Source organism: Macrobrachium rosenbergii, chromosome 13, assembly GCF_040412425.1.
Source record: "Macrobrachium rosenbergii isolate ZJJX-2024 chromosome 13, ASM4041242v1, whole genome shotgun sequence".
In the NCBI taxonomy this organism is placed as follows: domain Eukaryota; kingdom Metazoa; phylum Arthropoda; class Malacostraca; order Decapoda; family Palaemonidae; genus Macrobrachium; species Macrobrachium rosenbergii.
In genome coordinates, this window is record NC_089753.1 from 36588730 (window position 1) to 36605492 (window position 16763).

Here is a 16763-nt window from a genome sequence, read left to right on the forward strand (position 1 = left end):
TAAAGTAACATATTGTCTTAAGATGCAAAAGGACCGATGATGGTAGAGATTTTATTTTTATTGAAATATTTGGGGTCTGAAGGTAAAGTAACATATTTCTTAAAATGCAAAAGGACTGATGATGGTAGAGATTTTATTCCCATGACTTCAAACTTTCGTAAATTTTGTACATTTTTTTATCATTATTTAGCAACTTCATACCTTATACTGTGAATTGGAGCCTAATTCAGCATGGTTTGGTGATGGTGATGGATTAGTACATCTTTCAAAAAAAAAAAAATAATAATAAAAGAAACAAATAAGTATCAACAAATAAATCAACGTTTTTCATATACTAAATGACTGTATGAAGTGAAAATTGTTGTTATTCCTGTGTTTAAGTAGAAAATTGTTCCTGAAACGTTACTTCTCACTGTTTGAACCCTAAAGATTTGTTTATATTTATTAGAATTGATATTTTTGGAAACTAGAGAAATTTGAGGATAAAGTTCATGTGAAATTGGTCAGTTGAGATATAATTTCCTACATGGTTTCATTGTGGATGTAAAGAACAGTGATCTTGGATAATAAAATTACTTATTGGATGACTGATTCATTTGTCATTTATAAAATTTAGGCTGCCAAACCAAGTGTTGGAGCACTTTCGGCCATTCAGCGCCTAAGTTATCGGTAATGATGTCTCCCTATAAACAGAATATAATCGCTTTTCTCTTAGATTACCGGAATCAGGATGGTTGTCCAGTTAGTTTTCTCATTGACATGGAATGACTCATTTTATCAAAATACTAAGAAACAGACAGAGGAGATTTTTAGTATTGTTTTGCACATTGATTTTTAAGTTGTAGCTTCTCTATCTTCCTCGACTTTTAAACATACGTGAGTTTGAATCAGGTATTTTTCACAAAGGTGAAACTGGTGCAATAAGCACTGTTTTTAAGCATTCTCACTCTTATTTGGGTACTTTTTTTTTTACTGTCTACTGTGCATATCGACTCTCCCTGGTTTACAAGTTTAAGGAGTGGGTAATTTTCTTTATCGTCTACTGTGCATCTCGACTCTCCCTGGTTTACAAGTTTAAAGGGTGGGTAATTTTCTTTATTGTCTACTGTGCATCTCGACTCTCCCTGGTCTACAAGTTTAAAGGGTGGGTAATTTTCTTTATTGTCTGCTGTGCATCTCGGCTCTCCTTGGTTTACAAGTTTAAGGGGTGGGTAATTTTCTTTATTGTCTACTGTGCATCTCGACTCTCCCTGGTTTACAAGTTTAAGGGATGGGTAATTTTCTTTATTGTGTACTGTGCATCTCGACTCTCCCTGGTTTACAAGGTTAAGGGATGGGTAATTTTCTTTATTGTGTACTGTGCATCTCGACTCTCCCTGGTTTACAAGTGTAAGGGATGGGTAATTTTCTTTATTGTGTACTGTGCATCTCGACTCTCCCTGGTTTACAAGTTTAAAGGGTGGGTAATTTTCTTTATTGTCTACTGTGCATCTCGACTCTCCCTGGTCTACAAGTTTAAAGGGTGGGTAATTTTCTTTATTGTCTGCTGTGCATCTCGGCTCTCCTTGGTTTACAAGTTTAAGGGGTGGGTAATTTTCTTTATTGTCTACTGTGCATCTCGACTCTCCCTGGTTTACAAGTTTAAGGGATGGGTAATTTTCTTTATTGTGTACTGTGCATCTCGACTCTCCCTGGTTTACAAGGTTAAGGGATGGGTAATTTTCTTTATTGTGTACTGTGCATCTCGACTCTCCCTGGTTTACAAGTGTAAGGGATGGGTAATTTTCTTTATTGTGTACTGTGCATCTCGACTCTCCCTGGTTTACAAGTTTAAGGGATGGGTAATTTTCTTTATTGTCTACTATGCATCTCGACTCTCCCTGGATTACAAGTTTAAAGGGTGGGTAATTTTCTTTATTGTCTGCTGTGCATCTTGGCTCTCCCTGGTTTACAAGTTTAAGGGATGGGTAATTTTCTTTATTGTCTACTGTGCATCTCGACTCTCCCTGGTTTACAAGTTTAAGGGATGGGTAATTTTCTTTATTGTGTACTGTGCATCTTGACTCTCCCTGGTTTACAAGTTTAAGGGATGGGTAATTTTCTTTATTGTGTACTGTGCATCTCGACTCTCCCTGGATTACAAGTTTAAAGGGTGGGTAATTTTCTTTATTGTGTACTGTGCATCTCGACTCTCCCTGGTTTACAAGGTTAAGGGATGGGTAATTTTCTTTATTGTCTACTGTGCATCTCGACTCTCCCTGGTTTACAAGTTTAAAGGATGGGTAATTTTCTTTATTGTCTACTGTGCATCTCGACTCTCCCTTGTTTACAAGTTTAAGGGATGGGTAATTTTCTTTATTGTGTACTGTGCATCTCGACTCTCCCTGGTTTACAAGTTTAAGGGATGGGTAATTTTCTTTACTGTGTACTGTGCATATCGACTCTCCCTGGTTTACAAGTTTAAGGGATGGGTAATTTTCTTTATTGTGTACTGTGCATCTCGACTCTCCCTGGTTTACAAGTTTAAGGGATGGGTAATTTTCTTTACTGTGTACTGTGCATATCGACTCTCCCTGGTTTACAAGTTTAAGGGATGGGTAATTTTCTTTATTGTGTACTGTGCATATCGACTCTCCCTGGTTTACAAGTTTAAGGGATGGGTAATTTTCTTTATTGTGTACTGTGCATCTCGACTCTCCCTGGTTTACAAGTTTAAAGGGTGGGTAATTTTCTTTATTGTGTACTGTGCATCTCGACTCTCCCTGGTTTACAAGTTTAAAGGGTGGGTAATTTTCTTTATTGTGTACTGTGCATCTCGACTCTCCCTGGTTTACAAGTTTAAGGGATGGGTAATTTTCTTCACAGTGTACTGTGCATCTCGACTCCCCCTTGCTTACAAGTTTAAGGGATGGGTAATTTTCTTTATTGTGTACTGTGCATCTCGACTCTCCCTGGTTTACAAGTTTAAAGGGTGGGTAATTTTCTTTATTGTCTACTGTGCATCTCGACTCTCCCTGGTTTACAAGTTTAAAGGGTGGGTAATATTCCATTATTAAAGAGACGTGTTGAATTCAGAACGACATGTTGAATTCTGAGTGTTCTGACAAACACAGTCAAGCTGTTTGAGAGGCGAGAGGACTCTCGAAATGAAGGATCCCCTTTTCTCTTCGTTTGAATCCATATGTGTCTCTAAACACTCTCTCTTTCTCATGACTTCGGCCTCATTCACATTTTTTTAGGTTTCTCCTGCCTTTTTGTCCAACTGCTTCTACTTCTTTTAAAATTCTTGAATACTGTATCAGGATGGGATAACAGTCAGCAGTAAGAGCTGTAGTGGTCTCGTGAACCGCCCCATTATTTTTTTAACCTGACGAATATCATATACTTATATATATTTACACACACACACACACACACACACACACACACACACACACATATATATATATATATATATATATATATATATATTATATATATATATAGATACACGCACACACAACAAATATTGATATCTATTTGTGTATGTTTGCATGTATTTGTATGTATATATATGCAAAACACACACATACAGTATATAAAATACACATATATAATATATATATATATATATATATATATATATATATATATATATATATATATATATATATATATATATTGCTGTCAAATAAACTAATTTTCTGGAAATGCTTCTAAAACTAAAGTCTGATCTAGATTAGAGTTACCTATCATTTTTTCGTCCCTTACCACATTCTCATCAGACATCTAAATAATATATTCCTCAAAGATGTATGACAACTCTAGCCAGTAATAAAGAGGCCTCGGTATATCAGTCCTTTTTTTTTTTATCAGATAACAATGGCAACACCTTGCCTCAGTTGTACTTTGACTCTGAGTGCAACCCAGAAAGAGTATTTAAAGCGCAAGCAACTCCTCTCCAGCCACATCACAATGAAGGTGTTTGTCTTTTGCGCTCTGGTAGCATTTGCTGCCGCCGGTGAGTATTAGTACATGTTCTTTTTCATTTCGAGATATTGCTCGTTTTGACTATTGTTCACTGGGTTAAGTCATCATAAGCTGACTAGTATACTGAACTGTTAGACAGAATCGTAAGTTTCGTTAGGGTTTCTCATTCGAGTTCTCACATTTTCATAGACTGTAAGATGCAACCTATAGTATTATATACGTATTTAATTCCAAAAATCTCGCCTTTAATTTTGGGAGGTCCGATGCATGCCAAACCCTTTTTTGAAAGGCACTGCTCTGGCAGCTCCTGCCAAATTAGGATTCGTCTTCCCGATCGCGTCGTTGAATTGCTGACATTTTCACACAGTTAAGTTGGTCATAAGTTTTTTTTTTCACTGAGTAGGCTGACGTGAGTCTCCTTTCGTAGTTGACTGTTTTATACCACTGGGTTTTCTATGTTATTTTTCTCTTATTGTTTATTCTTCTGTGTTTCTCTTTCCATATGGGAAAAAGAAATGCTTGAAGAATTTCGCAGCGACAATTAAGGTGGGGCCTGGCTGTTAATAGTATAAAAATAATAATAATGAATCACAGATGCCACCTTCAACTCTCTTGATTCAAGTTTCATAAGCTAGTCTGTTTTAAACCGTCCAAAATGATTTTTGAAAAAAGTTGTGAAGACAATCATAATTTGCATTTAAAACAACATCCACTTACTCTGCTGCACAAAGGATGATCACTGTCAAAGGATCATTGTTTGTGAAATTCCTATATTAGAAATGATACCTGTAAATCAATCAGTGTTCTGAGACAGCCAACAAGCATCATATATTTTAATCTCTTAGCCAGTCTATTTACTGTACGCTTAGGTGAATGTTGTGACAATGAAAATAAAAGTGAGCAATTACAATTTAATAGTCAGCAACAGTAAAAAAATAAAACTAGTAAAACTTGCTGAGGGTCAAGGACTATTTCATAGAAGACAGATTTACAGCAGCGTATAAAGAGAACTCTTTCAAGCGTCTAATTTCAGTAGGTTGTCAGACGACATTCGAAGTTCAGTTCTCCATGCATTGGAAGTTACTAAACATTAAATGAAACCAGATGAAGAATGATCCTCTGCATAAAACGATTCATTATTGGAGCGGTAATATGGTGTTAGAGTATAACTTAAAGTCATTTGGGTAGAAGACTTATTAGTTTATAGAAGACTCATGGTGCCACAGAAATGTGCGTCCTCAATTACTTTTTCATACAAGGTAAAAATTTTGTGCATGTTGGGTTAAAACTATGTGAAAAGCAGTACGTCTCGACATAATACAATTTTTCACAAGATTTTTTTTTACACAGATGCACCATTGGCCAAGAGACAACAGGATGTTAATCACCTGTTGTGGAATGTCTATGACCACCACCACTTTGATGACCTGAAAGGATATGCAGCATCTTTTGACCCTGTAGGCGATGTGTCACAATATAAGGACGGTGGAGAAGCAGCAAGGCACCTAGTCCAGGAAGAGAAAGATCACAGACTCCTGGAACAGCATCACTGGTTCTCACTCTTCAATGACCGCCAAAGAGAGGAGGCCCTTATGCTCTTTGAAGTCTTAATACAATGCAAGGAATGGGACTGTGCTGTTAAAAATGCTGCATACTGGCGTGAACATATGAATGAAGGAGAGTTTGTGTATGCCCTTTACACTGCTGTCATTCACTCTGATCTTGGACATGGCATTGTTCTCCCCCCACTCTACGAAGTTACCCCTCATCTGTTCACAAACAGCGAAGTTATCCAAAAAGCTTACACTGCAAAGATGACCAACACACCAGGTACATTTGAGATGGAATTCACAGGTACAAAGAAAAATAAGGAACAACGTGTGGCCTACTTTGGAGAAGATATTGGAATGAACGTCCATCACGTCACTTGGCATATGGATTTCCCCTTTTGGTGGGAAGACAGATATGGTGGTCACTTGGACCGCAAGGGAGAACTCTTCTTCTGGGTTCATCATCAGCTCACCGTTCGCTTTGATTCTGAGCGTCTTTCCAACTATTTGGATATGGTAGATGAACTCCAGTGGGATAAACCAATAGAAGAAGGATTTGCCCCACACACTATCTACAAATATGGTGGTGAATTCCCTGCTCGTCCTGATCATATTCACTTTGAAGATGTTGATGGAGTAGCAAGAGTTCGTGACATGATTATCATGGAAAGTCGCATTCACGATGCAATTGGCCATGGATATATCACTGATAAGGATGGAAAGGTTATTGACATCATGAATGACCTAGGCATTGACAAACTAGGAAACATCATTGAATCTTCTGTGTACAGTCCTAATGTCCAGTATTATGGAGCTCTCCACAACACGGCTCACATTATGCTTGGCCGTCAAGGAGATCCTCATGGAAAATACAACATGCCTCCAGGTGTTATGGAACACTTTGAAACAGCCACTCGTGATCCTACATTCTTCCGTCTTCACAAATACATGGATAACATTTTCAAGGAACATAAATATAGTCTTCCTCCATACACTCATAAAGACCTAGACTTCCCTGGTGTCAACATTGATAGCCTTAGCATTGATGGGGAACTTAAAACATATTTTGAGGACTATGAATTTGACCTTCGAAATGCTGTAGATTCTGCTGAAGGCATTCCCACAGTTGATTTAAAAGCCAATGTTCATCGTCTCAACCACAATGACTTCTCCTTTGTTGCTGATGTCAACAATAACAATGGAAACGAAGTTATTGGTACTTTCCGCCTCTACCTTTGCCCTGAGTATGACAACAATGGACAGCAGTTTGATTTCAATAATGGTAGCTGGCATTGTATTGAAATGGACAAATTCTGGAAGAAATGTAAGTATGGCTCTTAGAGATTTTGGGATCTTGTTATTACTCAAATACTGTTAAACCTAAATTCTGACATTAGTATTGGCTAACACAGCTTTCTCAAATTCATACTGCCTTTTCCTTTACAGTGTCTCCTGGAGGAAATCATGTCGTAAGGAAATCAAGAGACTCTTCCGCCACTGTTCCTGATGTGCCCAGCTTCCAGTCTCTCATCGATGCTGCTGACAGTGGTAGTTTTAGCATGCCTGAATTCGAAAGGTCTTGCGGAATTCCCAACAGAATGCTTTTGCCTAAGGGTAAGAAGAACGGCATGGACTTTTCTCTCATTCTGGCAGTCACTGATGGAAGCTATGACCTAACACACTCAGATGCTGAATCTGAGCATGGCGGTACTCATGCTCAATGTGGAGCTCATGGAGAAACGTATCCAGACAAGCGCCCTATGGGATTCCCTGTCGATCGCCATATTCCTGACAGACGAGTCTATGATGAAACTACCAACATCAAGCTTGTTCACGTTAAAGTATACCATGATGATAGCCACCATTAAAATTATTTCAAGTTAACAACAACAATACTAAATTTTCATCTATGGAGAACATAATGTAAAATTTTGCGTTCGGGCATCGAAGCTTCTAATGTGATTAGGGAAAATGGCTAGTACCAATGACAATAAAGATCTTCCATGACCGACTTTTTTCATTTTAAAAACCCTACTCCTTCCAATTAAAGTCCATATAGAGTTAATTGACCATGTAGACTTAATTTAAAGTGGGGCTCAGAAACTTTCCCTTTACTTTACCGAGATTCTTTTATGAATATTAATCAGACTACTATAAGGATGGTGATACGCTGTCTGAGGAAATATTTATTCATCGAGTGAGGAAAAATACTTGACTTTAAATATGTTGAATGTTATAAAGGCATAAAACATACTAAGGCTAGAAAACTGATTATGGCACCAAATGCTGTTGGTGAGGAAAAAGTCATGTCAAATGCTTGTATTCAATTTATGCATTTGCCTTCTTAGACATATTTTAATTAGCAGTTAGAAGACTTTGAAAGTATATAATTGCTATCATTGCAACAGACATTATAGATTTCTGAGAGGTGAACCCGTTTAGGGAAAATATATATGCACTGAATGTCGTTTTGGAAATACCTCAACCTTAATAGTAATCTGAAAAACTGTTTTTTTTAATATAATCACAGTTATCTCTATACACCTTTTATAAATCACCTCCATTCCATCATTTTTTTTTTAATCTCGTTCGGCAGTCAGTCAGTCAGTCTCACATGAAACCAGCCATTAGCCATTGTAACTTTATTTTCAGAGATTTATAGTTTGGGGTCTGCAGTGGGAGGTTGAAACCAACATTCTTTGGAAGCCTGAATTTCAAGTCAGTGGCCCCTCTGGTGTGCTTGTTCCATGTGAATAGGTTTCATCTACGTGCTCAGTTTGTAACACATGGCTATTTTAGGGTAGTTTTATCTCTAATTCACACTTACACTTGAGAAACAACATAGTCAGATTTGAAGTGAAATGTCTTTGGAGTAGACCTTTGTAAGAAACTACATAATTTTGCTTGCATACGGACTATCCTGTCCAGTGTAAATGCAAATATAAATATAAACAGTATAATAGGTTACTGATTGGTAGGTTATAGAACATCTCTCCAGGTGGCTTGATCTTGATATGAACTTCACTGGGAGAACCATGCTGTTGAAGGATTTCTGACTGCACTTGGCTCTTATACAAATATAAGAGGCAAATTCCCAGATTGCCCTGAATGTGGTTTTCTAAGATTGTTACAAACCTTATTGTGAGGCTGTAACGCAGGTTCTATAGCCTGCTGAAATCTGAGCAGTAATGTTTTAATACCTCAAGTACACTGGTCAGGGCGGAACAAACACAAGAGGAAAAAGTTAACAATATTTATTATTACAACACCAATCAAATATTAATTGACAAGAACAACTGCTTGCACTGTACAAACAAACAGGACGGTGAACATATCAGAAAAACATACCAAGGAATAACCCGTCCTCAAGAACACCTAAATCTAAGAAACTAACCCTAACATAGAATAGGCAGAACCAGTCAAAATAACTAATAGCGTAATATGCCGGCCAACAAATAAACACTACCTATTATGCTAAACAGAAAGAAAGAAGTGGTAGAAGTAAAACACGGAAAACCTTAAGATTCCTACCTAGTCTTACAAAGCTATAATTAATATATACAATTACACTAAAGACAATAACAGGCCTCTGATATAATTCATAATATGATTATAAATAAATCAATAAAGGTTTAATAACAGACTTGAAGAGCCACAAAAATACACGAAAGGAGGCAAAATCAGAAAAATACACCAGGCTAGTTACCGTAAATCACACCCAAATATATAAAAACTTGTGAGTTCTATAATTGAAACAATCACGTACAAAAAAAGGAGAATGTTCAGAGATTACACTCTTACTCGGCTGCCACTCCAACCCCTGCTAAGTGGACGAATGATACTCTGGAGTCCAGATCAAGATTATCGTCATCAAGGTGGGCCCACACGAATAGCAACTAAAGGAGGTCTTACCTGGCGAAAGCCTCCCTACTTGACTCTAACTCATCCGCAGGGCTCCCATACAGGCGTGACGGACATCAGAAGAAGGGAACAATAAATAGTTGATTCCCTTTCACGGCTCAATATCCCAAGCCAGGAATGAAACAAGGCGTAAGGTCGCAGGTGACACAATCGCCTGCAATAACGAGTTTCAGCACCAAAAGACAGGTTCCAGTCGTCGCAGGTGACCGAAAGGACCTGCAAATGCAGCCGGCAATACAGCAAAGGCACAAGTGGTAGTCACGTCTACAGCCAAACCGTCAGGGGAGGTGCAAGGATGAGAACTGTTACATCGTAAACACAATTCCTTTGCGACGAAAACTCTCCACACTCGACCACGTCACTCAAAAATATAGGAAACGTAAAAATCGTTAAAGAGGTCGTTAAAACACTAAACAAGCGGGGAGGAGGCGGCAAAACAAAATAACGAACTCTTATCCGTCACCAAATGTACGTAAGCTTAAATCTTACAATTAAATATACAAAATATGATTTTAGGAAAAATACTAACATAACTTACGTTAATGAAAACTACCAAGGCAGAAAAAAATCTTAAGCATTAAAATATATCGAAAGGTGCAAGCAGTCTTAAACAAGCAGTTTACATGAATTAAGTTACTCTAACCTGATACCTTCCTCCCCGAAAAAAAAATTATTAAAGAAAAAATTTTTTTATGTTAGTAGACAACAAGGAAATACCTTAATTACAAATATATTCCTGAAAAGGAAAATTACCAAAGAATCAATAAGTTCCAAAAAAACAAAAACTCCAACAACCTAGCTAAGCATACCCTAGGCTAACAACCTCCAAGTCCATAGCTAAAGCACACACACACTTGCATACACACCCTGAAAAGAGGGAAAACATTAACCTGAAAACCAACACAGTTTGATTAGTAATAGTACATTAAAGCAAAACAATCAATTAATGCCAATAGTCTTTTTCCTTTTACAAACAACTGAAGAGAATTGGGTAGGAATGAGAGACACGAGACCAGAAATACCAAACCATAGGCTAACTTAAGCTCGGGAGGGCGTCAGGCAATTTATTTTCCGTGCCCTTCACATGTTTAATTTCAAAGTGAATTCCTGTAGCTGAAGTGCCCAGCGAAGTATCCTTTGGTTTGCACCCTTCATACGTTCTATGAACACCAAGGGATTATGATCAGTCCAGACCTGTATAGGGAAAGAAAAATTAGTCACATATGGTTTAAAATGTTCTAATGTGCGAACCAAAGAGAGGGCTTCCTTTTCAATAGTTGAATATCTCCTTTCAGCAGTCGATAGTTTTCGACTGAAATAGGATATTGGATATACTTCACCATCCTCACCTCGCTGGAACAAAACACCACCGATTCCTACATCGCTAGCATCCACTGCAATAATAAAAGGCTTTTAAAATTAGGAGACTTCAAAATAGGTCTGGAGATGAGAATGGTCTTTAATTTTTGAAAGGCCTCTTCACATTGAGGACCCCACAAAATTTACGCCCCTTCTCCAGCAAATTTGTCAAGGGTTGAGCAATATCTGCAAAATTTCGTATGAAACGGCGATAGTACCCTGTCATACCTAACACTCTTCTAACTTCCCGAATATTACTAGGTTGCTTCAAATTGATGATGGCCTCGAGATTGGCTTGTCTAGGAGCTACCTGGCCCAAACCAACCTCGTGACCCAAGTAAACCACCTTGGCCTTACCAAACTCACACTTTCCCAGATTTATTACCAAACCAGCAGCTCTCAAAGCTTCAAACACTTTCCTAAGACGCAATATATGGGTTTGCCAGTCATTGCTATATACAACCAGGTCGTCAATATAAATCTCTGTACCCTCCAGCCCACAAATCACCCTATTCATGAGCCTCTGGAAGGTACAGGCAGCATTCTTCATGCCAAATGGCATGACCTTACATTCATAAAGGCCGAAGGGTGTGACAAAAGCAGAGATTTCACGTGCTCGATCAGACAGAGGAACCTGCCAATACCCCTTCAGAAGGTCTAATTTGGTAATAAATTTAGCTGACCCTATCTGATCGAGACAATCATCAATCCTAGGTAATGGGAAAGAATCATTTTTAGTATGAGCATTCACCTTTCGGTAGTCCACACACATCCGGAACTTCCCGTCAGCCTTTTTAACCAAGACTATCGGGGAGCTCCATGGACTCACCGAAGGCTGAATAAGGTCGTGATCTAACATATACTTTATTTCCTCCTCGACAATCTCCCTCTTTACGGGATTCAACCTATAGGGGCTCTGTTTAACTGGGAAGCATTCCCCACATCCACATCATGCTGGAGGAAATGAGTTCGTCCAGGTGAATCCTGAAATAAATCTGGAAAAGAAGCAATCAAATTAAGAATATCATTTTTTGGTCAAGGTCTAAATGATCCAAACCTTCACGTAAAACTTCTAAATTTTGTAAATTACCAAACAAAGCATCGGAAGGTACCTGACACAAAATGTCTTCTGAATCCTCTAGTGGTAATTCTACAGCCTCCGCTACAGACTCATACACTATTGCAAGAGGGTTCAGATCCTTACAATGATAAGCCCTTAACCTATTTATATGAAATACTCTACACTTTCTACGGGTTCCAGGAGCTTCAATTTCATAATTCACCTCGGACAGCTTCCTCAACACCTTCCAAGGTCCCTTATACCTAGGCTCAAGAAAATTGTCTGGGTCCATACTTAATACTAACACCATTTCCCCAGGCTCAAAAGACCGTACTTTGGTCTTCTTGTCAAAATTATATTTCATAAGGGCCTGAGAACATTTCAAATTCTCTTGAGCAAATGCCCAAGCCGAAGACAACCTATTCTTTAAACTTTCCATAAATTCACCTATGGGCAAATCTTCCTTTTGACCAGTCTCAAGCAACTCACCAAAAAATTTCCAAAGGTCCACGGACCTTATGACCAAAGACTAGTTCAAACGGAGCTACACCTGTAGATGCATTTGAATGGCTACGCAAGCGAAAGAGAGCGAATGGAAGTGCTTTATCCCATTCGTCTCCTTGTTCATAGCAGTGTTTCTTTAAGATTGATTTGAGGTCTGGTGAAACCTTTCCACCACCCCCTGACTTTCAGGATGATAAGGTACGCTGGTAGTGTGATGAATGGCCAGTTCATCACACTTACCCCTAAATACCTTACTCGTGAAATTCGTACCGCAATCGGTTTGAATAACCCAAGGAAGACCATACCTGCAAAAAATTCAATTAATTTGTCAAAAATAACTTTAGATGTAATTCGTCTCAAAGGGTAAGCATCCGGAAAACGAGAAGCCCTATCCATAATGGTGAGTATATATACAAACCCAGTCTTGGTCTTAGGCAATGGACCAACTACATCCACTACCAACTCGGCAAATGGTTCACCAATTGCAGGAATTGGGTGTAAAGGAGCCTTGGGAATGGGTTGATTAGGTTTTCCCATCACCTGACATGCCTCGCATTGTTTGACAAACAACTTTACGGAAGATTTCATTCCAGGCCACCAAAAACCTTTAGCTAAATTTTGAAAAGTCTTCCATACCCCAAAGTGACCTGAAAAGGAATTATGGTGAGCTAGTTTCAATACATAATCATGAAATGGAGTAGGGACAACAATTTGTTCTATACGAAAAGTCTGACCCAAATCCTCAGTGGGAAGACGACTAAACCTATACAATACGCCATTAAGTATTCCAAATTTTGGTTTAGTTAAGTCTGATAAGTCACCTAATTCAAAATTAAACTCTTCTTTCTGAGCTCTTATAAATGCTAACCTGTCCCAACCAGGTTTCAAAAGGTCATTACTACTACCACTACTACTAACTACTGACCCGGGCCTCTCTACATCTACTTCTAAGCTACCCAACATCAAATCATCATCGTCAGTAATTAAATCAGCAGCTTTAGCTGCAGCACGGGTTGTTACTGCCGCCACTGGGCAAGCATGTACACTTAATATGGGGAATATTTCGCAACCTTTAGCATCCAACATATCATTTCCCAATATGCCATCTATACCAGGGACAGGAAGACTTCCTACCACAGCCAGCTCTGTCACATTATCATACCCAGGGAACGACAACCTCACCTCCACCAGGGGAGCAGAAACAACAGTGTCCGGGAATCCTCCCAAAACAATATAATTCCCTGAATATGGTACCAAATCTCTTAAGGCCTCCTTCAACACCAGAGACCGAGCTGCCCCTGTGTCCCTCAAAAACCTTACTGGGATGGATCTCTTCTCAAATACCAAATTGCCAGGCCATATATATTTGTCATATTCCAGTCACAACTTACCATCAGACTTAACATGTGGACCTACACTACTACTATTACTACTACTAACACTACTCTTCTCTACAGGACAAGATCCGGAATTAGAAACAGAAGTGGAAGCACCATTGTCAACCATCAGAGACACGGGACTACGAATATTATTATTTCCCTGGAGATACTTTCTCCGAGCATTGCACTGTGCCTGAAAATGCCCTGCCTTACCACACCAAAAACATTTTTTTTGATTACCCTTATTACTACCATTCTGTTTATGAAAATTATTATTACCAGGGTTATTTTTATCAGAATTATAAATTGTATAGGGTCTCTGAGACAATGTATTATTATTAGGCCGACTACGTTGACTAAACTGATTATTATTATGGTACCTGGGGGGAGGAGAAATTCATATTAGACCTGGAAGAGGGATTAGCGCGGGACGATGATTAAAGTCACCCGACTCCGACTTATGAGTCAAAACAAATTCATCCGCTATCTGTGCGGCTCTACTTAAACTGCTAGCCTTCACTTCTTCAAGGTACACTCTCAACTCCTTACTACAGAATTTTTTAAACTCCTCCAACAAAAACAGTTCTCTCAAAGCTGCCAAAGATACCACTTGACGACTCTTAAGCCAGTCATCCAACTGCTCCTCCTTCATACGAGCAAACTCCACATATGAAAGAGAGGGGGTCTTTACAGAGTTTCTAAATTTTAAACGGTAAGCCTCGGGTACCAGATCATAGGCCTTTAAAACCAGGCTTTTAACCTTCTGGTAATCCTTGGCTACCGTTTCATCTAGGGCATTATACACTCTGACGGCCTTACCCACTAACCGGCACTGGATAAGGACCGTCCACATTTCAGAAGGCCAGGACAAACGAGAAGCTACCCTCTCAAAAGCTTTGAAAAAATCTGGCACACTGGCTTCATCAAAAACTGGCACCAATTTGAGTGCCGCACTCAAATTAAATTTACCTTGTAATGCAGGGTTAGGGGAACTAGAAAAATCATCCCTATTGGTCAACCTAGCCATCTCTAGTTTCAAGTTGGCAATTTCCAACTCGTGTCTCCTCACCTTCTCATTCTCTTCAAACTCTAGTTTTCTCAATTCCACACGTTTACACAATAGTTTAAATTCAATGTCTTCCTTGGACTCAGCCACAGGAGGTAATTCATTAGCTCTAACTTCAGGTGGGATCACAAAAGGGTTTAAGGAATTATTAACAGAAGGCTCAAAATTAGCAGGACCCTCATAGATCACACCAGTGCGTGGAGGATCATCAAACAGGGTAAGTCCTGCCGAAACACTTACCTGATCCTCCTCGTCAGGTCCAGTCACACTCACACTCTCATTCTCACTATCTTCATTCCTAACTAAATTTTCAGCCTCTTCCATTTCCTGGTCAACCTTCTGCCTAACTAAATCCAAAATATGTTTGCGGGAATCCGTAACTCGCCCCGGAATTCCCAACCAACGGGCACAACTCAACAAATGCTTCTTACTCAACACTGAGAGATACCTAAGGCAATCTGCCGACCCCAAAAATTCAGCAGGATTAAATTCAAAATTATCCATACTAGCAAATTAATAAGGGGAGAAAGGTACCCAACAAAAATAAACAAATACTGCCAACCCAAACCTCGATTGTGGAACCACCGACCAATGTCTTGAGTTTACTGCTACCAGATCCTGTCACGGTCGCCAATCTGTTACAAACCTTATTGTGAGGCTGTAACGCAGGTTCTATAGCCTGCTGAAATCTGAGCAGTAATGTTTTAATACCTCAAGTACACTGGTCAGGGCGGAACAAACACAAGAGGAAAAAGTTAACAATATTTATTATTACAACACCAATCAAATATTAATTGACAAGAACAACTGCTTGCACTGTACAAACAAACAGGACGGTGAACATATCAGAAAAACATACCAAGGAATAACCCGTCCTCAAGAACACCTAAATCTAAGAAACTAACCCTAACATAGAATAGGCAGAACCAGTCAAAATAACTAATAGCGTAATATGCCGGCCAACAAATAAACACTACCTATTATGCTAAACAGAAAGAAAGAAGTGGTAGAAGTAAAACACGGAAAACCTTAAGATTCCTACCTAGTCTTACAAAGCTATAATTAATATATACAATTACACTAAAGACAATAACAGGCCTCTGATATAATTCATAATATGATTATAAATAAATCAATAAAGGTTTAATAACAGACTTGAAGAGCCACAAAAATACACGAAAGGAGGCAAAATCAGAAAAATACACCAGGCTAGTTACCGTAAATCACACCCAAATATATAAAAACTTGTGAGTTCTATAATTGAAACAATCACGTACAAAAAAGGAGAATGTTCAGAGATTACACTCTTACTCGGCTGCCACTCCAACCCCTGCTAAGTGGACGAATGATACTCTGGAGTCCAGATCAAGATTATCGTCATCAAGGTGGGCCCACACGAATAGCAACTAAAGGAGGTCTTACCTGGCGAAAGCCTCCCTACTTGACTCTAACTCATCCGCAGGGCTCCCATACAGGCGTGACGGACATCAGAAGAAGGGAACAATAAATAGTTGATTCCCTTTCACGGCTCAATATCCCAAGCCAGGAATGAAACAAGGCGTAAGGTCGCAGGTGACACAATCGCCTGCAATAACGAGTTTCAGCACCAAAAGACAGGTTCCAGTCGTCGCAGGTGACCGAAAGGACCTGCAAATGCAGCCGGCAATACAGCAAAGGCACAAGTGGTAGTCACGTCTACAGCCAAACCGTCAGGGGAGGTGCAAGGATGAGAACTGTTACATCGTAAACACAATTCCTTTGCGACGAAAACTCTCCACACTCGACCACGTCACTCAAAAATATAGGAAACGTAAAAATCGTTAAAGAGGTCGTTAAAACACTAAACAAGCGGGAGGAGGCGGCAAAACAAAATAACGAACTCTTATCCGTCACCAAATGTACGTAAGCTTAAATCTTACAATTAAATATACAAAATATGATTTTAGGAAAAATAC

The 16763-nt window shown here is 38.9% G+C and overlaps 1 protein-coding gene and 1 long non-coding RNA gene across 2 annotated transcripts in view; both read left to right on the forward strand.

Annotated features, from left to right (window-relative positions):
- The window catches only part of LOC136844584 (uncharacterized), a 303347-nt gene that overhangs the window by 127001 nt on the left and 159583 nt on the right, over positions 1 to 16763 (forward strand). The window lies entirely within an intron of this gene.
- Positions 3832 to 7525, forward strand: LOC136844566 (hemocyanin B chain-like). The gene is made up of 3 exons (XM_067113840.1): positions 3832 to 4000; positions 5320 to 6843; positions 6966 to 7525. Exons 1-3 carry the CDS (start codon positions 3862 to 3864, stop codon positions 7385 to 7387), a joined length of 2085 nt encoding a protein of 694 aa, XP_066969941.1. The 5' UTR covers positions 3832 to 3861; the 3' UTR covers positions 7388 to 7525.

Coding starts and splice junctions, on each gene's coding strand:
- LOC136844566 (XM_067113840.1), top strand. CDS start 3,862: ATGGCAACACCTTGCCTCAGTTGTACTTTGACTCTGAGTGCAACCCAG. Junction 4,001..5,319: donor GGTAGCATTTGCTGCCGCCG/GTGAGTATTAGT, acceptor TTTTTTACACAG/ATGCACCATTGGCCAAGAGA. Junction 6,844..6,965: donor GGACAAATTCTGGAAGAAAT/GTAAGTATGGCT, acceptor TTTCCTTTACAG/TGTCTCCTGGAGGAAATCAT.